Source organism: Cyprinodon variegatus, unplaced genomic scaffold (assembly GCF_000732505.1).
Source record: "Cyprinodon variegatus isolate N-32 unplaced genomic scaffold, C_variegatus-1.0 Scaffold17, whole genome shotgun sequence".
Classification (NCBI taxonomy): domain Eukaryota; kingdom Metazoa; phylum Chordata; class Actinopteri; order Cyprinodontiformes; family Cyprinodontidae; genus Cyprinodon; species Cyprinodon variegatus.
In genome coordinates this window covers 618,564-642,335 of record NW_015150470.1, presented here as the reverse complement: position 1 = coordinate 642,335, position 23,772 = coordinate 618,564, and the positions used below count along the sequence as shown (strand labels likewise).

At 37.5% G+C, this 23,772-nt stretch overlaps 1 protein-coding gene across 2 annotated transcripts in view; it reads left to right on the top strand.

Annotated features, from left to right (window-relative positions):
- cadm3 (cell adhesion molecule 3) overlaps window positions 1–23,772 on the top strand; it is a 177,043-nt gene that overhangs the window by 111,183 nt on the left and 42,088 nt on the right. For both annotated transcript variants that reach the window (XM_015387098.1, XM_015387087.1), the window contains exon 5: window positions 6,961–7,098. In XM_015387098.1, the coding sequence (XP_015242584.1) occupies window positions 6,961–7,098 (138 nt within the window). The remainder of the gene's footprint in view (window positions 1–6,960; window positions 7,099–23,772) is intronic.

Genomic DNA, 23,772 nt, shown 5'->3' with positions numbered 1-23,772 from the left:
GCTGCCATCATCTGCGGGGGTAACAGCATTAGAGCAAATTACTTAAAGGAGCTTAGCAAGCTAATAAAGAACATTATTATAGGTTCTCCTCTCAAGATGATTTCACAAAGATTTCTTTATAAGGTGGAGAGTATTATGGACATCCCGCGGCATCCTCTTCAGAAAGCTATGGAACAACACCTTCTGCTTCTTTCAAAGGCTTGTCCACACCCTGTACAAGGCAAACCATTTCATGAGATCCTTTTTAACATGCACAACAACTCTTTGGAAAAACAAGCTGTTTTTGAAAAGTTTTGTCTGTTTTCTGTTTACGGTAATTTTAGTCTTCTTTTTCTAAGCTTAGTGATTAGCCAAAACATTTCTTGATCATCACTGCCGTCTCATTTTCTTGAAAAGAATGTAGACATTAAAGGATGGATCGGTTACGGGAGGATCAGTATGGCTTATGTTTGCATTGCCACTCTAAGGTCTTGTCCTCAAATTTTGCATTTTTTATTTATCTCCTCAAATTTTGCATTTTTTATTTAGAATCAGCAGATGCATCCTTTTACAAACTTAGTTTTTTTTTATATTATTTACATAGCAACTTTAGTATAAAGAAGGGAATTCTTTGTAGTTTGCTTGACAACATCAGAAATGATATCCGATTGGAAAGTGAATATCCTATTTTTTTTTTAGAAGGATCACTCTCAAGCACAGTTTCCTTTAGCCCTTTACACTTAACTTAAGAAATATTTCTGTCTGCTTCTTTAAATTTTTCCAGGGACTGTGACTTAAGCTTTTTTTTTTTTTTATTCACTACAGTTGACAGCTTTGACACTGTATTCTGCGCTCCTTAAATATTTTATTAGTCCCAAAAGAGACCTGGGCCATTAAAAATGTACACTAAAATGTTAAAAACACACAAATCTCTATGGGAAAATTGAGCAGATATATAGAGGGCTTTGGCAGAGCGGCTTTTGTTTGTGTGTTTTAACCTTGTTTTGATGTGAACTGTTTGACTCCTGCACACACAATTACACATCTGGACACAAGTGCTGAGTGCGGCTAGTTTTAAATGACTGTGTCGGCGAGTGTAAAATCTGTGTCATCCCTGTGCTCTGTCCTGAGAATAATTTATGGGGGCTTTATTTTCTTTCCCTGAATAGAGGGTAGGGTCTCAACAGGGCTTCTCTGGCCAGTTCTATACGTGCAGTATTATTCCTTCATTAATATTCAATGCTACTTTTCTGCAAGGGAGCTTCCGCTCACAGTGCACTACATCAAATGGTGCTACATTAAAAATTGACCACGTTTGTATTTTTTTGATGTACACCTCGGTTGTTTCGTAGGACTTTTTACTGCTGTTAGTGGATATCTCTGCAGTAATGAAGACATAAGATCAAAGAGGTTTTCTGACAAACAACATTGCCTCCAACAGAACCATTAAATGCAATAAAGGCACCAATATTGAGTGAATAATATAAAACTAACATTTCAGGTGTTTATTCAAGACAAACAAGTTCTAAAAAGGTTTAGATGATGAAAAAATCTTTGTGTTTTCTGTGTCATGCAGCCTAACCAACGTACGGTTACTTGAAAAAGGCGACGTAACTTAACTTCATGTTGCAGACAACCACCGCAGGTCGATGTTTAGAACTATCTGAATGACTTTGTGCTTTGATTCCAGTAAGCCTTAAACCACTGTATCTTTTAATCAATAAAAGCAACATTTTGAATACATATTTTTTTTACAGTTTGAACCAAAAAACTGAGATTTCACAGTTTGTTTAAAACATCAAATGCAACATGTCATAACAACAAATATGTTTTTCTTATAAAAACATGATACATTCTGAAGCCAGTTTTATTCTCATGAGAGGACTTGAAGTACCAAGTACTGAAGTCCAAAACACACAAATAACAGTTTGTCCTTAAAAGGTGTTCAAAGTAGGTGACCTAGAAAAACACAAAAGTCACACTAGAGATCCCAACACCTCTAACACACAATGAAGCTATACAATAGTTTTTTAAGAAATTTACTAACCAATGGTTATTATTTAGTGTATTATTGTGTTGAATTATGAAGGTCTTAAATTTAAACGTAAAGTTTCCTAACATTTCTAGAAAGCTTTACATATAACTTACTTAAAAACTACAAAGAAATTAAGAGCTTTGTAACATTGCTGCTCATTTATACATTTTTCTGAACCTTGCAATGACAGCAGATTGTGCAGCATGTGCATGTTTTGAAAATAGGAAATAATGCAGCGCATAGCTGACAGGAAATAGAGAGAGATCAATTAGTCTTTAGTTACTTTCCGTATACTTAGCTAATAGCTCTTTGGGAATATCCTTGTTGATCCTAAAATGAAACTTTCTCTCTTTCAAACTGTCATCTTTAGTGTTTTTCTTAGATCCATATACCAAATTAAGAACCAATCATTTTCTAACATGCTGCTTAAAAAGTCCACAAAAATAAATTCAAAAATATTTAACAAATTTTTATGGTAGAAAAAACTCTTAAAGTTCTCCAGAAAGCAATACGACTCACTGATTAAGTATAATATTATAGAAAACTATGGGCAATTAGGAGTAAAATCCCTTATGGATTTTACCATAAACATTGACTAGTTCAAGCACAAAAAAGAGATCAGCCTTTGAATGACAGAAACTAAAAGTCATCTCATAAACCATCCAGTATTTTTATCTGGTTGGACAGGAACTGTAAAAAACTTTGTGACGTCATAAATTAAAAATAGCAAATATACAAAGTTATTTTATAGAGTGTGGTGGAAATTAACTATGACTCTTCAGTTTTGTCAAAAATAGAGGAAAGCAGCTTTAATATAAGAAATTACTACTTACTACTACTACTAGTTTAAGAGTGTTTTCATTTTTAATAACTGATTTGCTGTCGTATTTTTAATGTGAAAGTCAAAAAGATCCATCCATCCATCCATAAATCCATAAATCAATCCATCCATCCATCCATCCATCCATCCATCCATCCATCCATCCATCCATCCATCCATCCATCCATCCATCCATCCATCCATCCATCTTGGCATTCCTTTTTGCTTCACTCTCACATCAGTCCACCTCTTCCTCTCTGTCCAACCTATCTTACCGTAATCTCTTAACTACATTTCTTTTTCTTTCTATATATATATATCCATCGCTCTCTCCCTTTCCTGCCTTAATGCACAAGATAGCAGTTTGCAAGTAGATGGCAGACGGATGTTCATTATTTAAAAAGCCGAATGACAGTAAACTCTGCCAGCACTTGGAGAAAGTGCTGCCTACAATGACTCCAGATGGAGTATAGAAAGTTTCTCTTCATTCCTTTAACTGTAATGGCAGTGATGAAAGGGCCTACTAAAAGGTATTCCAAAAACAGGATGCTTGGATTATTCTTCTTGCCGTTGTTGTTTTTGCTTCAAGTTAAGATAGTAATTAAGAAAAAAAATGTTTCCTGTGTTTCTGCATTTAGGAAAAAAAACAAAACAATCATGGGAAAGAAAAATTCCTCATGAGATTTTGGATTGGCAGGAGTTTGGGTTTTATGTCGGCCTCTGTTTTTTTTTTTTTTGACCTCTGGCCCATCATTGAAGGCCTCAGTCTTACAAAGAAGAACTAAGTTGAATCGAAGATGCAGTCTACTCTGCATTTAAAAAATGGAGGGGAACAAATGAATAGGCCTGGAGGTGAGGATGGGGAGGGGATGAAATACAAATGCACACGCACACACACACACACACGCACACACACACACACACACCTAAGAGGATTTTAAATGTTCTCAGTTTCTTCCAACAGTCAATGTTTTAATTTGCTAAATCTGTTCAAAAGTTCTGGGGTCATTAGGAAGGCGCCGTAAATCCTCACCTCTGCAAAATATAATTTATTTGATAATTCAAACCAACTCAGAGTATGAACACATACTGTTTATTAGATTAATTTGAATTGTAGAAATGGCATTTTAAAGAGATGACAATATTATTTTCTGTCATAGAATTAATTGCGTTCCTGTGAACATCTCACTGGACCGCCGTCTGCCAGTCGGGGGCTTCTCTGCAAATATTAGACTACTTAATATGAGTGCCACAAGTATTGCAGGAGTGTAAAGTTAATGAAGGATTTTCTTTTTTTTAATCATATCCTTTTGGGAGCTTCTTTAAGCTTCTGTCATGTGTTCAAATCTTGCTAAAAAATGTGGTTAGTATTTCAGATTTGTCTGAGGACTGAATTGCAGGGGTTTGTGCACGGCTGTTACTTCAAGTATAAAAAAGAGAGGATGTACTCCTATTATGATCACAGCAAAATCTCCATGTTATTTTTTATGTAAAGTAGAATTTGCAAACTGTTATAAGATTCTGGACTGAATCATCCTGATTTAACAAAGTCATGACACATTACCAGTAAAATTGGAATTCATCTCAGGACTTATTTAAAGTAAAATACCCATAGTATGTGTTTGTACAGCTCAAAATGTTTATAAGCAGGCCTGACAGGTCAAATATTTTCTGCAAAGTTTTACTAATGAAATGTATACCAATACATTTTAAAGAAAGGTGTAGTTTTTGTTATGCTTTTTTGCAGCTTTAATTTATGGCAGTATTTAGCACACACGACCCATGAATGGAGGCCTTGATGCGACTGACCTTGGTTCGAATCCAGCCTGTGGTCCTTTGCTGCATTTCCTCTCTCTTTCTTGTGCCCCTTTTTCCTGTCATCCTACTGTCCAAACAAGAGCCTCTAGTTTCTGTAAAAACTCCAAAAAAACAAACAGCTTATTGATGGTGCAAATTTAACTGCAGGTTGTTTTACTTCAAGGTATCAGTAAAACAAGTTTATAATGACACAATATCCTTGAGTAAAAATACCTCAGTTTCATTGCACTGGCACGAAATTTAAATTGTTCCTGTTCTTATTTTTCTAATGTGCATCTGTTTATTTGGTTTTCTTGCACATATGGAAGGAAAATCAGATACATTTAGTAGAACTGTAGTTTTTCTTATTGCTCAGAATATATATTTTTTAGTATTGCTTGATAAAGTAGCATTGGATATGTTGATTAGACAGGTACCAGGCTACTTGTGATTGTATCTTTCTGTTAAAAGCAGCATTACCCCAGGTTAAAAAGCAGGCAATGCTCCTTTAACTTTAAGTTCATGACTGTCTGTGTCACTGAAAAAATGTTTTAAATAGCTGTCTGTTTTTCTAATGAGGTGACATGTATTTCAGCAAGCTTATCAGCAGTTTGCCTAAACATTTGGGCAAACATTGAGGCTATAGATAAAAAAATACTGTGTCATGGCAGACTATAACACATTGGTTTGTTAAGGGATGTTAAAAGAACTTGAATGAATTTGAACTCCACTAAAAAAATATTTCAAAACAAGAGGTCACAACATTACTAACAGCCACCAACAGGGGCAATTCTGGTTATTTACCACAATATGTTTAAAGTCTTCAAATCCCTTATTTCATCATGGCAAATAAAAGCAGGTTTTGTCAATATTAATATGAAGATGCACGCCTGTGGAATGAGCAAAGACTGCAAAAGTTTACATGAGACATTAATAAGGAGAAACCTTTGCTCACCAAGATAAAGAAGTTTGCCAGAGAGAATGAAAACTAAGGACAAGAATTGCTGAATAAATCGAATAATTTTCTTTTGACGAATGTAATAAAATGAATCATTTGAACCTCAGAACTGAGGACACGTTTGTCATAAACCAAATGTAACAGTTCAGGAAAAGGATTTGATAATTTACCTATTTATACTGAATATTCAAAGGCATGTCTGATGTTTTCACATAACCGTATGCTACATTAACCCCATAGAAAGGCGTTGCTCTGACATTATGCCCTTAAAGCAGCGCATCGTCTTATGCTATTGAAGCACAAGTCAGTTAAGCAGAAGTTGGAGAGAAAAAAATATGCTTTTCAATGAATACATTTTGCTAACAGAGACAATAAGTTCCCCGAGCCTTTAAGCAAAGTTGTCTCAAGGCCTCCTGACCAAATGTCACCACTTGATGATGGTTTATTTGGACGCTGAATATGTTCAACCTTGCAACACAGAAGTAAATGCAGCCTATTTTATGGTAAATTACATTTTATAAAGAACAAATCCAATTGGAATCAGGAGACTTTACTTTTAGACAAGGAGATAAATACTTCTGTTTTTTTTTATATAATGTAATATTTAATTTGGATGGATTAGGACAAATTTAAAGGACAGATTAAGTTTAAATAATTTCCCGGTTTGTCCCTGCTGAAGAAGCTTTCTTTTATATAAGTAACAGCTTCCTAAATTACCCCTAGTTCACAAGTTCAGAGTATCCAAACAGAGCTAAAGGGTGAATAATTGAAAATGGAGAAATCCTGACAGATATTTGGTGTTTCTGTTAAGATCATGCCTGGAATTGCATGCAAATTACCCAAACAGCCACCCCAGCCTCTTATCCAGGTTTACCCAAAGTGTCTTTTTTAAGTTTTCCCTCGGTGACGGAAACAGTCATTATCTATATAGCTTTAATTGGTCTCTTGTCAGCAAAAAAGAGAAATCTCCAAGTGCACCAGGCGTGACAAACACTAATAAGTCCAGGCAGTGGGTATGATACTTTGGAAGGTCATTTAAGCTACTGTGCACAGCCATGGACCATTTTTGGCGATATCCACTGCAGGTCTGCATCATTATTTTTCCTCAGGTGGTCTCTGTCTGATCCAAATACATTTAAGCTTGTCTTTAATAAAGCTGGTGCTGTATCACAGCTTTCTGTCCATCTTTGCTGTTACCCAAATCGATTCACCACAGCTCTGCAAGCATATGCAGCAGTTGTCGGAGGCTTTGCCGCAAGCCCTCAGTTATTGCTGTTTCTAGCTACAAGGCGAGCCCTGCAGCAGAAAAGTTTTCCCCCTTTCCCTGCTGTTTACTCTCTAACTATTTTATGCTGCTTTATCTCTCTCCAGGTGTGCCCAGTACACCTCAGATCTCTGGCTTTGAAAAGCCAGTGCGAGAGGGCGAAAAAGTCACCCTTACGTGCACCAGCACGGGCAGCAAGCCCCCTGCCAAGCTGCGCTGGTACAAAGGAGACACCGAGTTGCAAGGTGAGTGTCAGAGGAAATTAGTTTGCATGCATGTCTGGATATGTTTATGTGAGATTTTGCTTTAAACAGAGTTGTGTGTTGGATTTAAATCGTTCCAGTCTATGAGGTTTGGACTTGTGACCATGTGAAGGACAAAGTGAGGTTTTTGTAGGAATGTGATGGTGTTGCTTCTGCCTGTGTATCTGTAATCATGGTCCTTGTGGGAGGGTTTTCAAATGTGATATGATGATCCCCATCCGACTAGGTTTTGTAGATATGAGTTTATTGTGTTTGTAACCCATGCTGTGGGTGAGTCGTGTCCTTGCCATATTGCTTTGTGTCCCTGTATGTGACCTAAACTGGCAAATGTTTGTGACCAAGTGTAAGAGCATGCTGTTTGTCTGTGGGAGAGTGGAAACATGCTGAGGGGATCTGTGTCTCTCTCTTTTGTCGCTCCTGTAAAAGTCTGTGTTTCCAGGGGCTGTTTATGATGCTTTACACCTCTTGATCTTCTTTACATTTTGTCTTGTTACAATCACACGCTTTACAGTCATTCATGGGATTTTATGTGATAGAAGAACCAAATGGAAGAAGTCTGGTCTTTCAAGACCAAAATTGAAATGTTGGGAGGAGAAAATATAACACTGCAAATCACCCTGAACACAACAACAGCCATATGGTGAAGCATGATGGTGGTTTTTACCTGGAGTGACGCATTAGCTGTTCTGAGTTGAAGTTTCGGTGGGCCCTAAATTAGAGAAGAATCATTGAAGGAAACATGCTAAAGGCAGGAAATCAGAACCTGGCCAGAGGTCCCCACTTTTAGCATAGAAGAACAATCCTAAAAGGCCAGAGATAATGTCTGTGTATGAGGAGCAAAGTAGAACCAAATTCCACCAAAGTCCTTGTTTGGGTAGAAAAATTTAGGCAATTAATTGGATATCTGTTCTGATAATAAAGTCTAAACATTTCTCAGTTAAAGCCCACCACATTCATCTTCAACTCAGAATAGCTAATGCGTCATTACAGATCTTAAAAAAGTAAATAAACTAAAATAATAAGGCTAAATCTAAACCAATTTAAGATTATGAGGCAAACTATGAACACTTTTATTTACAAATACTCCTCTCTAATATGACAACTTTATTGTCATTACATTGTCACATGTACAAAACAATACAATTCATGCTCTGCAATTAACCCATCCCTTTGGGGAGCAGTGGGCTGCCATAGTGTAGGGTCCAGGGAGCAGTGTAGGGTTAAAGGTCTTTGCTCAGGGAGCCAGAGTGGCAGTCTGTGGGAGTGGGGGATTGAACTGAGAACCTCTTGATTCCAAGCGCAATGCCCTAACCACAAGGCTATTGTACCACTCCCCCTAAAAAGACACCCTGGGCCAGGAACCAAACCCAGAACCTTCTCTCTGCAAGGCAGCAGTGCTACCCACTGCGCCACTGAGCAGCAATCTGAGTGAGCTTTAGAATAATTTGTTTCCTAAAGTGATAAGCCGTACAACTCCATGATCGCTTTATACAAATGTTTTGCTTTCGTCCACTACACTGTATTTAACATTTGTGGTTAAAGTAGGTTTTCCTTTTTTTTTTTTTATGTGCTGGTGATTATTATCAGTCTTCAAGGTCATAGTCATTCCAAAAAAATAAAATTAAAAACAAAAGAAGCCAAACAACCCCCATTCTAAAGGGGTGGACCCCATCTTCATGAATGTGTTGTTCTGAAGTTTATTCATTCAATCCCCATTGATCCGGTGCTGCTTTATATACGTATGTCAATGTGAAAGGCAGCATGCGTGGTGTGAGCAAAGATCTCAATATAGGCTTTCCTGACAAAGGCAGGAAAGAGGAAGATGTAGAGGAATGTGGTTTGACAGCCAAACACAGATAGAGGAAGGGTTATGTTCATGAAGTCCTGCTCAGTGGACATTTGTTACAGATAAGTGGGAGAAATGAGCAAGAAAAAGAATGAGGAAGGAAGGAGGAACAGAGAGAGAATGTCATGGGAAGACAAATTAAGCTGCCTTTTTTTTTTGTTTTCTAACAGATCATTGAGTTTACCATCAGTTGACTATGAGTCACACTTATGGTAGTGGCAGTGGTGGCGTCTTTCCAAATGACCACCATGTTTCCTGTAAACCCGTTCCCCTTAATAGTTGTTGCCTTATTACTCAGAGGCTTTCTGCTTTGCTTTAGTGAGCAAACCAAACATCTTGGCAGTGTAAAATTCTGCTTCCCTCTCACTGCTTCCTCCATCTGCCTCATTAGAAGCTCTGCTGACCTGCACTGCTGACGGCGCTTCAAGAACAGCGCCCTCTTTCTGTCAGCAGATTTTACTTTTTCACAAATGATGCTGTTTAGTATTTTGATTCTTCTTCTCTGCATATTTGTAATATAATTATTGGAATACAATATGGAATATAAAGGCATAAAGATGTCTTAATGTAAAGAATGTGCAGTTGGGCTTTTGTTGTGCAAAAACGTTCATCTTGTCCAGATGCCTTGGCAGTGTTGTTATAATTATGGATTGAAAGGAATCAGAAGAATGGGCTAAAGCTACAAAGAGAAGAAGGAATGGGAGAGCTGCCCGCCTGAGGACAGATTATCTTCTCCTTTTGTTGTTGGAAAACTAAAAACAGGGGACAGGGAAAAATGAGAGCAGCATGAATAGGAATGTGCATTTAACAGAGGCTGGAAGTCAGCTTAAAGACTCAGTTTACCCAAAATACTGAAACGAGAAGGATTTCTTTTGTCTTTTTGTAACATTAACTGCACCACATTTTTCAAATTTCCTATTTTAATTTAAGGATTGTTTTTCATTTGGTCTGTATCCACAAACAAAGTGGTCTGTTATCTTTGAATTACATTGGCATCAGGACTATCTGCACAGTGGCATTATTTAATGCCACTGCAAAACATAGTGGGCCCTTTTGATAAATATAAAAGGTGGGATGTTTTTGGAAAATGTACTGTGTTAAGCATATCCAAGGCCAGTGTGTGCATGAGCTGCAGAAAACATCCTGTTTGTAGTTCATCACCCAACAGTAACATTATGGCCAGTGACGGGTGGAGTGAAAACATTGATTGTCTTGTGACAAGGGTTTCTTACATTATATAAATATGCCGTCCTTGAGGCTGATTTCTTGCAAGGCAAGCTGTAAAGATCTGAGGGCCTTGGACCATGGATTGTGATGGCTCAGATGAATGCAATGTAACATTTCCACAGCTGCAGCTTAGGCTGGACTTTTCTAGGCTGCTGAGGGCAGGAAATGCACTAAAAGAAGTGGGTAACAAGAAACTGGACTTTTCTATTTGTTTTATTTTTTTTGCTTTGACCATGAACAGTGATGAGGGAACTCAAATATCCATTCTGTTTCTGTTCAGTGAATGCACAAAACTCAAGTTTAACCAAGGCTTTCCCTCAAGCAGCATTCACTATTGATAAGATTATTAAGCTAAGGAGAATCAAACTATTTTTAGAACCAGAATTCGAAAATGAAATCCAAAGAAGCAGAGATATAAAAATAATTGAAGAGGACTGGGCAGTCCATTCGGGCTGAGAGAGAGTGAGAGGGAAGAAGAACTAAATCAGATGAGAGGAGTGCTAAACAGAGTACAACAATGCTCCTCTGCTTAATCCCATTGAGCTTTAAAGCTCTGTGACAAAAAATCCAGGATATGGAACATAGGTAGGTTTTGCTAACCTGACTCTGCCAGATGGATTTGCTCCGCATATCCATCTGGAAACCTTCTGTTGAAGTAATTTTGGGAAGGGGCGAAAATACTGGTTAGCTGATTGGCCTATGTTGGTGATAGACGGGCCAAATAAACCAATCAGATCAACGAAGCATATGACGTACTCGCAGAGCGACGACAAAAACACAACCACAAGATCAAACTCTTGCCAAAACCAGTCGGGAGAAGAGCAAAAACATATTTTCCTCTGAGAAAAGCCTCCAGAGCAGTGTTTTGCTCTTCTTTCAGTGAAGAAATACTCTGTAATTCCGATAAAACTTGCTCGATAGCCACGCTAACGCTAGTTTCATCGGCTGAAGCCGCCATGTTCTTTAGACTGAACTGTCGCGCTTCTCGTTGCGTCACACCTCAACCCGCCTCAAAGCCAACGCTGATTGGACGTTCGTTTGGTGATCGGCTTCAAATTTTCTTTAACGGAGAGTAGCCAGACTGATCTGCGAGTGAAACCTTGAAAGCTCGCGAGATCAGGATGGTCTCACTAGGCTAAGGTTTTGGGGGAAATCCTATAGTTAAGACAATGATGTATATTGAAGAATAATTTGGTAGCACCACTAACCATACAAACTAGCAATATAAAAGACTCTGCTTTAGCTTTACAGATACTTTTAGATGCCTATAATTTGAAAAATTTTAGCCTAGTGGTTAGAGCAATGCGTTTGTACTCTGAGAAGATTGCAAGTACCCGGTTCAATCCCCACGGCCTGCACCCTGGGTAGGGTGGCGATTTCTATAGCACAAAAAGGAGGACATTGTGCGGCATATCAATAAATTACTAAGGTGTACATAAGAAATCGTGTAAAGTTACATTTATAGTACAGTAATTTAAAGAGGATGCTTGTGTAGCTGAATAGAACAAAATATTAAAGAAATGTAAAAAAGAATTGGTTCCAAGCATTTGTATTTATTTTGTACATTGTGGTGTTTAAAAAGTGACCACCGAGATTAATCTTTAAAGTGCAGAATACCACAAAGCATAAGATGTTTGGACTTAAACGTTAAAAAAATCTTTTTAACAATAAACATTCATAATAAAATAGCCTAATATTTTTTTAAACAACAAAAGAGATTGTATATTCAACTGCTCTAAAAATATAGCTTTATTTTAAAGAGCCTCAGTCTTTTGGGAACTTATGTTAGGTGTCTTTGTGTACAGCAGACCTGTCTTTATAATCATCCCTTTAGCTACGGGCGAATCACTGAAATCCACTTTCACGTCACAGTCTACACTACCGTAGGACTAGTGATGTTTTATAGTATAGTCCACCTTGCAGCTCTGCACAAGGTATTTTAGCATCCAGGGGCGACAAAACTTAATGTAAAAGCCAACATTGAAGATTTCGCTGCCGCACGTTTATTACTTTTATGTTAATCCGTTGTCGCACACCGTTTAGTTGCAGCTTTTCCTCGACTGCTTACTCTCACATTGCATCAACAAAGTGGCAGAAACCACGGAATGAATCTCCACCTCTACCTTTGGTCATTTCACGCTCTTTTGTCCATTCTGGGTTAAATTCCTGGTTTTGACAGGATGCTAACTTTAATACTTAGCATCAGTAATTCTGATCCTTGTTTACTTTTTTAACCAATGACAAGCAGATCTTTATCTGACACGCCGCCACTCTTAGCCAATGATCTTTTAGATCAGATAGTGATGCATTTTTCATGATTGGATATTGTGATGCAGCCCAGCAAAAGCCTCATAAAGGAGGACAAATACACGTCCGGCTGGATGCAAAGCCGGACGCCGGACAGTGCAATGAAAATCCGGACTTCTGGCCACCCTTACCCTGGGTCCCTGAGTGAGACCCTGATCCCCACACTGCTCCCCGGGCGCTGCACAATAGCAGCCCACTGCTCCCCAAGAGGATGGGATAAATGCAGAGAGTTAATTTCCCCTTTATGGGACAATAAAGGGATTTACATTTAATTTGGATACATTGGAAGCAGGTAAAGTCAGCATCAGCATTCACAAACTTTGCAATAAACTGAGATTAGAAGTTAGTTAACAAACCGTGGTTGATGCATCGCTTGTGACGAACTATAACAGTCTTAAAAATGAAAATATTTACTGGTGCACGATTTCTTATATAAGGCTTTTAGAAGTAAGCAAAACCCTGCTAAGATGCCATCCTTTTGTGTTGAACAAACCAAGGCCATTTTGAATTATTTCAGAGCAATTTTTTCACCTTTAATGTTACTTATGCTTTACCTTCCCACACTAGAATTAAAAATGTTATACATTAAAGAAAAGGTGCAATAGATGGTAACTAAATACACACAACATTGAAACGACGCTTCATTTAATCCCTTTAGGATTTATTTATTTGACAAGGGACGATGCACATTAATCATCATTTAACAATGTAAACATGGCCGAGTTAGTTCAATTAAGCCCTTAGCTTTCTGTGGTAGCACTGAGACTTGGCAGTATTTGCTTACTCAGCTTGCATAAGAAATTAAAATCTATTAGAATGGGAGTAGGTCTCTTATTTTATAGCACTTTTGTTTAACTGCTGATTCTATTTCATGTTAAGTTGTGGTTTTCAGGCTACAGCATCCACATATTTAAAATCTTCACACATAATGATAATTCTTTTGTGTTTATTTGTTTGTCTTAAAATATATGCTTGGACTCTCCATTGTACTAAAAATACAACTTCTCACCATCTTCAGTTCTTGAGCAAATAGATAATACTGACAGTATCATAGTTAATCGTAGGCCTCAAGTTCTTTTAGAGATGTGCAGTATTTTCTTTCCTTTCCAAATATAGCTCTTAGGTTAGTTCAGAGGTTTGAATTTGGATTGATTAGACAAAAGTTTGGAAGATAATGTGTCTGTTTTAAAGCTTCTTCTTAGACGAGATGTAAGGTTTTTATATGTGCAACACAAGCAGTACTTGACAGTGTTACTGTTAGCCTAATGCCTCTTATCAAATGTTGTTCTTATCTCTTTGTCATTTGTACAGCTTTCTTTCTAAATGTCCTGAATTAGATTTGTTCGTATCTTTTATCTGTATTTCTACACAATGTCACACATTGTTTCTAAAATGAATTATCAAAATGTAACATTTTCCTTACTCCCTTTTATCAGGGGTGGATATAGTTTTCAAAGGCACCCTAGAAAAGTCTCTTAATCTTTAGTGTTTAGTTATTGAAACACCAAATTGTTCTGGGTGTGTATAGTCACAAATGATGATAAAAACTAGATGTTCATGTGGATATCCTGGTGAATGAGTGTTACATATATTGGGAATATTTGGCATCAGGATGTGAAGAAGGAGGTCCAGCAGAGGTAGTGTAACGCTTCAGGCAATGTTGTTGTTTTTTGGAGACCTTGCATCCATTCAATCATATGAATGCTATTTTTTAGCTGAATATAGTGAACATTTTTGAAGATCAAGCAAATCCCAACTTTACTCCCAAATAATTTATATATAATTCTGTTCTTTGGTAGAGTTTGTCTGTCCTGCTTCCTTCGATGCCTTTAGATTCTCATAAGTAAAATATTTTATTATAATATTTAAATATCTTATAAAAAAAAGTTCTTAAAGACTTTATGAAAATCCTGGCAAGTATTGAATAAAACTTGTTATAGTCATTCCTTTTAACTGTAGGTATTAAGCTTTAAACATTCTATCTGTGATTGCAGTGCAAAAATATGGGATAATAACTGAACCCACTGCACGAACGGGTGAATTACCTTCTATTATATTTAAAGTAAAACACATTCTTGTTCAGTTTTAAGTGAAATTATTTAGCAGGTACTATATGCCATGCAGCAAAGCGAGCTGATTCATCCTGACATGCTGAACCTAATAATATAAGGTAGAATAGATAAAGAAAAGCACTTGTGCATTAAGTGTTCAAGAGTTTTATAGAAAATGCAGATAAAGATATCCAGGTTCTTTTTGCATATGATATCCTAAACACATATATAAAGTGCTTTTACTGGTGGCGCCACCCAAATCACTTGAAGAATCCAGTTGTTGGGATGAACAAGGGCAGCAACTTGTAGTCACTTTGGTAAAAGATTGTAGTGACTTAAATTTCATGGTAGCTGGTGAAGGTGAATGAGCAATAGAGTGACAGGTGTCCTTTTTTGGTTGATCAAACATCAGACGGTTTGCTGCATGTGTGACCATTTAAATCTGACCGTTCTTGTTAGGAGATTCTCAAAAAGCAAATGTCAGCAATTACCAGACATGGAAAAATAAAGCACGTCCTTGTTGCTTCCAGGGGATGTTGCAGGGAAAGTAATGGTCAGAGTGATGCTCATTAAAATGCGTGATTGGCCCTGTAAAAGGGAAAAAGCTAAATGTAAAATACCGGCGCAAACACTTTATGCCAAGTGTGAAGCACGGTGCTGGAGAAGGAATGATTTGCGCTTGTTTTGGAGCAACATCAACTTGGCAATTGCTAATTAAATCAACAAAACATTTTAAATTGAAATCTCTATAAATGATAGGTAAATATTGCCCTAAACTGAAACCTCTGTTATCCGAAACACAGCTGAAAAAGTAAAGAGGAAGCTGTTCACAGATATTAACCTGACTGACATGTTGGAGCATAGTTCTGTCGACCTCTATAAAAAAAAAAGGATAAAAGCTTCTTATAAAGTCAACCAGAAAAAGGTACTTCAGGCTATTGTTGCTGAAGGGAGATCTGCAACCTACTGACTCAGGCAGTGACCTGTGAGTTTTTGCTACTGTATCAATATTGATGGAAACATTCTTTTACCCATAACTGAAGGTGGCTTGCAGAGTCAGATACGTATTATATGTGCAAACTGAAATAACCAAGAGACAGCTGGAAGATGCATAGCTGGTCATTAATCATGACTAGAGAGGCCAGACTGAAAATAACACAGACATCCATAGTGTTTTAGGGGAATTTGGGTGGATGTGGCCTTTAGAAAAGGAGGGTGGGACAGAGAAAAATACAAACACACAAAGAGAGATTTAAAGAGAATCAACTTTATATGAATGATGGTGTGTTTCAGGCCTCATCCAGCTGCCAGACGTTGGACAACACAAATCAGTCTTTGCTGGAATGACAAACTAACTTACAGAGATAAACCCATTTTGGTTCAACACACGAAACCTGTGGTGGTGGAGATATTCTAATCTTTCACAGAGCTCATCTCCGGCTACGTGGAAGAGGAACATTAGTATTCATTGTACTGTTATTGTTTCTCATTCATGCAATTTCATTCTATTAGTATCAACTTTGCTTGGATTTTGAAACAGAACGAGTTTTCTCCAACGTATTTGTAACTGCCCTGACTACAGGAGGGAAAGAGAGGCAAGTGTTAGGGAGTAAGATTGAGATTTAGAGTATGTGTGCTAAAAGAGAAAACAGGAAAGAGAGAAAGAAAGAAGCCTTGTACCCAGAAAGTGATGGTGAGGAGCTGAGGAGAAAACAGAGACCGGCCAAGAGAGGGAGGATAAAGAGGAGTGTGTGTCCGTGCTTTTTCATAAAAATAGGCAGAGCGATTGCAAGGATACTAAGAGAGTAATGAAGCTGCAGAAAGTGGCGCAGGACAGGGAGAGACAGACAGAAAAAGGAGACAGCAGAAGGGGGAATTAAGAAAAACACTAAAGAAGAAGTCAGGTTTTTTTGTGGCTGAGTAGGAGCCGACTTGCGAATGAGGCGAACGGAGACCAATTTTAGAGAAGAGGGGACAGGGACTGGAGGAGCGCAACAGGATAGAGGAGGGAAGACGGAGTAAGGGCTGATGAAATAGAAGGAAAAATCCAGAAACAGGATTTATAAAGAGAGGGAGGGAGAGAGAGTGGACGAAGAGCAGGAGAGTGCGGTAAAAGGGAGCGGTAATTGAGAAGAATGAAAGGCTAAGAGCTTTGAAGTCTGTATTAGTTGTACTGTGTGAAAGGGCTATGGATCATTTAGTGACATCGATGTATTGGATTGGGGATAATGGGGATTTATGGTGGCACTTAAACCCACAGCAGCTGAATTCCAGTCCAAATTGTCATAATGCACGTGTGGAGGATGTTGAAGGTTACATGGACGTGTGTCAGTTTGGGGAAGTATAATAAAGTAGAGATGGCCGGAGGAGAAAACGGAAATGCACACAACAATGTTAGGATGTTCAAAATGTAAAGGAAAAAAAAAGCTATAATTTAATTTGTATTAAAATGAAAGTACAGAATCTTCATTTGTACTTAATACATTTCAATAAATGTATGATTTTGTTCAGCAGCTCTGTGGGGACTCCTTTAATTAAATATTTATTATGTAACACCTTCTCTTGCAGCCTTGAGGATATCTTGAAATAGCCTGGAGACATAAGGGATGCTGGCGGAGGATGTAAGATTAAGGGGGTTTGAAATTTCTCGTTAGGAATCTGGTTTCAGCATTTACTGCACAGTCTTTTGGAAGGAAATTAAATCATGCTAAGTTATAGACAATCATTTCTGTTTGGGGAAATAATCAGTGACAATATTAGGATATCTATGCTATGTTCTCAGACAATTCGGATTTTTCATGCTATTAAATATCTGTAAACAGTGATATATTATGAAAAATCTAATTGTAATATTTGTAAGTCATGAAATGTTTATTTTTAAGCCTATGCATTACTTATTCTCTGTATTAAGGAGTATAAACCATACTCTAGCACAAGCTAAAGCCCCAAAACACAGACCTGACTTCATTTTAATTTGATGCATATGCAGATACTGTAAGTTCTAAGTCCGTAAATCTACCATAAAGTCAAGGGACATGTTTGGCAGGGCATCCAGCAGTCAGTCAGAAGGGTAAGTAAAGGTCACCAAACAAAGTTAAGAGGACTTCAGTCTAAAACCTGAATTTCATTCACATTGAATCTGTGCAAAACCTCGAAACTTGAAATAGAACCAAAAGTCTGGGGCTTGAGTTTCACAAACCTTCTTTTTTTAATGATATCAGAGAACTTATATCTGTTTCAAGGGATCTGCTACAATCTTAAAAGGGATGTTCTTTTTGTGGAAGATTTGAAATCATGCCCTAAAATAAAGCTATATCAATTAGTTATAGCTTCATGACCAGGCAGACCAGTCTCTTAGACTACACTTGTGTACGATTAATTCAGGGATGTTTGAAACAAAATTCTTTTAACTTGTTTCTAACATTTTATTCTATTCTTGCTGAATACTAGTATTACAAAGACACTGGTTTAATTATCAATGTGCTAGATATTATCTCTCTTTATTAGACTTCACTCATTAAGTTTCGAATTATCACTATGTTTTGGACTATATGGAATTGGGGCAATCAATCAATCAGTCAATCAATCAATCTTCATTGTCAACTACAAATTGCTTTGTAAGTGAGATTTGAGTTTCACAACAAACCGTTAATTGTAAGTTCCCCAAATGTACAGTAAGTTGATTTGAAGAACCACCTCTAAGCTCCATATGTCAATAAAATGCAGCAGTGAGCAAGGTAAACAGCCTAAATAGAATTACAGCACCAGGCATAAATAAACAGATGTGTGCTCTATCTGCCAGCAGTACCACAGAACTATCAGAACGTCAGCTGGTGACAATTGACACAGCTACTTAATAGAGCCAGACCATCCTGCAATGCCTCATGTTAAAGAGGCAGCTGGCCATGGCCGAAGACCAAAAAATATTAGTGTCAGTAAATAAACCAATCTGCAGCAACTTTAGTGAATCCTACTCAGAGCCTCCTATCAGAAAATCAAGGGAAAAGAAAATCCCTGTTACTAGCTTATGCCAACAGAGATACAGTATAAAGATAAGAACCGTCTATCTATCTATCTATTAATAGTGCAGTTTGTAATTAGACCTTGGAGACTAATGACAGTATTGGTATCACTAATATAAGTACTAATAAGGATGTTTACTCAAGTATCTCTCAGTTCTGCAGAGGCATTTGAATGCCTCCATAGATTTACGTCCCGCTTCAATAAACAAAAGCTATTAAAGTATTATCTTTCTTGGAATAAATATTTTTTTTGCATTTTATAACACTAGATGTTAGACTTTTCCTCATTATATTTACAACTTGGGTAAGAAAGGCTAACTTTCTTAGCAGCATTACAGCACAGTGTTAGCAGCACTGTGTACATGCACAACATTGTACCTCCGTTGTTATCAAACATATATACACAAAAGCTTGTTTTACTAACCAACAGGGCACAATATAGAGTTTCCAAAACAAAACTGACAAATATTATGGCAGCAGGATGCAGTAATCAAGCCAGAGTGAGCTGGCATATGCATTAGAAAATATATATTTAACACGGGCACGCACCTTTGAGATACAAGAACTTTTTATCGTGTGAAAATACGCAGGATTTTACTTCCTTACCCACAATACCCCAGTGTTTTAGACAAGCTAGGTGATACGCTTTGACTTGCATCGTTTGACGAGACTTGTGAGTTGACTTTGAGCAAAGGAAGAGATTGTGCTTGCACTTGACCCAAAGACTTAGGACTTAACTCGGACTTGACATTTCTGCTAACATTTTGAACACAATTTGAAAATTAACAGATGTTAACTACGTCATTAAAAAGGCAATTTCTTGTTCTTCAAATAAACGTTGAGCTTAGTTACTGCGAAAGGTCAGCCACACAAGTCATTTCATCTTACAATGCGCTGTAAGGCGTATGGAACACATGACAGTTACTTGCATAATGCAACCACTCAGCCTCCAGCAAACCCACACCCTGACCCTCATCAAACTCGAATCAAGTACCGGTAATGTCTTCTAATGCATCTATTAGAGATCTGCTGTTTCTGGTGACCTTCACATTCACTATTATTGGACACTACGGTTACTGCCTGTAATATATCACAATACACATGCTACCACTTACTGTATGGCCACAGGTTTCCTTTCTACCCCTTGTTAGCACCATACAATCCAAATCATTACATTTCTTAAAGCCAGTCTGAATGGCTAACAGATTTTACTCATCTAGAATATATTTTTTTATGCTTAACCCTGGTTATTACACCTTTAATGACATTATAAATGATAATATCTTCAGATGTTGTAGCTGCAAGAGAACTGAGATGTAGAAAGCATTCCTGCTGTCATTACATCTAATTACACAGGCCTGCACTGATCATATCCAACAATCTTGATATCGTCCATTTTGTCTTTATCAACAAAATTAAAACTTTTTGTACGGGCTGCATCTTTATGTTGGAAATCTGTCTTATAAATTAATTAATCCATTTGGACATTGCTACATGTCCAGAGTTGCATCTTATCCACTGATCCCTGTCATTTTAACTAGCAACTAGCAGGTATCTGCTTTAAATGTGTTCAGGGAGTTTAATTTGCTTCAAAGTAAAAAATACCTATCTTTATAGAGAAAAAAACGTCTCTGATGTAACGCAGAAAAGAAAAAAAAAAAACTTTTTAATAGTACATGGACAAAATAAAATTTATCGATGCTTTTATCCCAGAACTTCATGCTCAGCAGCGGTATGATTTTTACATGCTTGATCTAACAGCGACATTTTAGTTGAGCCCGGTAAAGGATAGAGAAGATAAAGACTCAGCAAAATAGAATCACTCTACATCTCAGCAGCTATAGTCACTCAGATTTCCCATGGCTCAAACTTTCTTTGGAAATTATGACCTGATAACTCACTTTACTGCTTTTAGTGCTCATAATCTGATTAGAAGGGATGAGTGATGAGCTTCCAGTTATTTTAAAACCTTCCTCCTTTACAGGGGAGGCCTTCAGCTGAGCATGTGTTTCTTCTTGTTCACAGTCAGATATTTTCACACCTTCCAGACGATGCCAAGCGGGAGCTGATTTTCTACATTTAGTAACTGATTTACTTCTTTAGAGTTTATAATTTGCGTAGCATCTGTTATTTTGTTTTATTTTTGTCATTGATATTGCTTTCTGTCATTTTATAGTAACGTGTGAGACCCAAATAACAATAGACACAGAACAAAGAAAAATGATCTGAAGCAAACTGAGAACAAGTTGTTCGATTCCTGCAAATTTAGACAAATAATGTGCACATTGATAGAAAGATCAAGAGAAAGCTTTGGAGTGAAGAAAATCCTTTTCAAATACTGAAAATAGTAAAGAAAAGAATAAAATCAAAGGTAATCTTAAACCTAAGGAATAAACTGAACATTAAAAGGAAGAAGTACAGTAATAATAAAGCAAACAATAAAATCAAAGTTTCTCCATGATTTTTGTTCAAATCTTTAGCTTAAAACAGCGACTTTGTTACACCCCCAACGTTCACATAGTTCACAATTCCCCTTTGGTTTGAAAAGAACCTTAATATAGAATGGGCTCCATATCAAACTATTCAAAGCTTGCATATGTGCCTCATGTTGCCAAGTAAAACAACTACAGTGGCTTCCCAAGCATGGCCGTTAAAAAAAGACAAAATATGTTCCTCATGAAATTAATCATTTTTATTTTAAACCCTTTTAAATCATAGACCCATCACTAGATGAGCACAGGGGAGTGCTAATTTCCTCTTTTCCCATAATAGATTTTAGCTAGGCCTAGTAAGTCATCTTGCACATTGGTGTCTTTAATGGAAATTCATTTGCCTAATGTGGGATCACAATTGTTCACCACACTTAAACCACTGAGCAAATCAGTCAAGGGATCCAGATTGACCTTCTCCACTGTCTGCCTTTTTCTATATTACAGAGATGAGAACACGTTTCCCAGTTTCACATTATGCTATTAACACAAAAGCCGAAAGAAACATGTTATAAAATGGTCTAATCATTTCTATTTCAAACAGAATACGTACATTGCATCTTGACCTCAAACATTGTTTGCTGTGTTCAATTTTTATATCCTTTACAGCTCAGTAGATCCGTCATATGCATCAATAGAGCTAACAAGCACATGTATATTTTGCATTGATACATCTGAAAATTTCAGAACTCTTTAACTTCAACAATTTACTTCAATTTTTCCTGTTTTTGCCATTTTCTATTCATATAGAAAGTTGTGTAAATGCTTGTAATAGCAACAGAGGTACACAAAAAAAAAATGTAATTAGTGATGAACACTATCCTTAAATTATAAGGAACTCAGACCGCCTCTCCTCTAGTGACTCTCTCCTCTTCACTTAAATCCCACCTGCTCTGTTGCTCTGCGGCATGACAGGCAACCCTCCTCTATTGTACGCATCATTTTCTACAACCCATGAGAGCCGGAGGCGAGATTAGACATAGGAAGAGAACTGCTGATCCTTTTTTTTTTTAAATACAAAGGAGAGGCTGCTTGGATTGGTGAACAGATACCACACGCATTGAGGACAGACTGCCACATAACGTTTTGTGAGCGATGACGGAGCAGACATGGAGCGTTGTCAGTGTGAAGTTGATGTGACTCCTTTGAAGCAGCAGCAACTCCACTCAACAATCACTAGATGACAAATCTGCTCATATGATGCCAAAGGCAGCGTGCGAAGGAAGCTTATGTTAGCCTCTTATATTTGGGATGTTTTTCTAGGTCTCACCATCTATATCTTGTCATCATAGGTGAGGGTAGGAACATAGCAACCAGTTTTGTCTACTCATGAACAGCATGCCTAGATACTCCCATGTATGGGGCAGAATCTGCTGACTGTCCCAAAATATAAACTTGCAAAATGTACAAAAATGTAAATCCCTTTATTGCCCCAAAATAGGGAAATTCTTTCTCTGCATCAACCCATCCCCTTGGGGAGCAGTGGACTGCCATTGTGTGGTGCCCGGGGAGCTATAAGGGGTTGAAGTCGTAGGGAAACGGCTGTTCCAACCGTTGCATGTCCGAATTCTACCGAGTGGTGCATGACATACATTTTTTATTTAGAGGAGGAAAGTGGGGATGAAGATGTTTTGGAAGAGGACGCCAGTGCGGCAGAAGCTTGGTTTGGTGCAGAAGGCCTACAGCCGTACGTTTGAGCCCTTGCCTCGCAACGCTGCCAGTTCTGTTAGCTCTACGCCTGCAGAAGACACAGACGTCCATCACCATGAACACTGGGACGGAACTCAATGGGAAAGTAAATTATTCTTATTTCAACCGTTGCGTATATTAGCTGCGACATATGAATCAAGATGCTATGACCTAAAAAATTTGATTGACAGATGACCGTTGATATATGATTGGCCGAATTTAGGTTAATTCAGGCTTATGTATAATTAACTGGCCTGCATAAGATAATGAAAATGAAAACACAGATTTTAAGACAGGATATTTTTTTTTTACAGAATTTTTCTAAATGTTGGCACAATACCATCTGATAAAGATTACATTTATATACACTTTTAAGCCAGAATGATTTGACATTTCAATATGACTTCCCTACGACTTTAAGGGTCTTGCTCATGAGTAGGGCTGGGTAAAACAATCGATTTAATCGATTTTGAATCGATTCCTTTACATTTTTGCAAAATCGATTTTTAGGAAATGGGATCGATTCGTCTTATAGTGATGCGCGTGACGTTCACATTCAAATGAGCAGGAAAGATGCTCTCAAATAACTTAAAGCCAGACAGCTGCAAATATAGCAAATAGGTTGACTGAAGACATTAACAAATGGGGGCTGACCAGCAAACACCCTGTAGTTGTTACAGACCACTCCGCACATATGGTTTGTACAGTGGAGATAATGCAGCTGATGCATGTCTGCTGTGTCCCCGCTGTGTTACGTCTGCTCGCTCGAGTGAGGCTTCACTTTTTCACTTCTCATGTTTAAACTGTCCGATTTACAAGTTTGCACTTTGTGTTTAATATGACAGGAAAAAAATAAAATACATTAGTATTTTGAAACACAGTTGAACCACTTTCATTATTGTAAAAACAGATCAAATCGAAATTAATCGATTTAGAACTGTATGAATCAAAATCGAATCGATTCAGGACTTTGGCCAAAATACCAAGCCCTACTCATGAGCTTAGAGTAGAGGCTGTGGCGATTG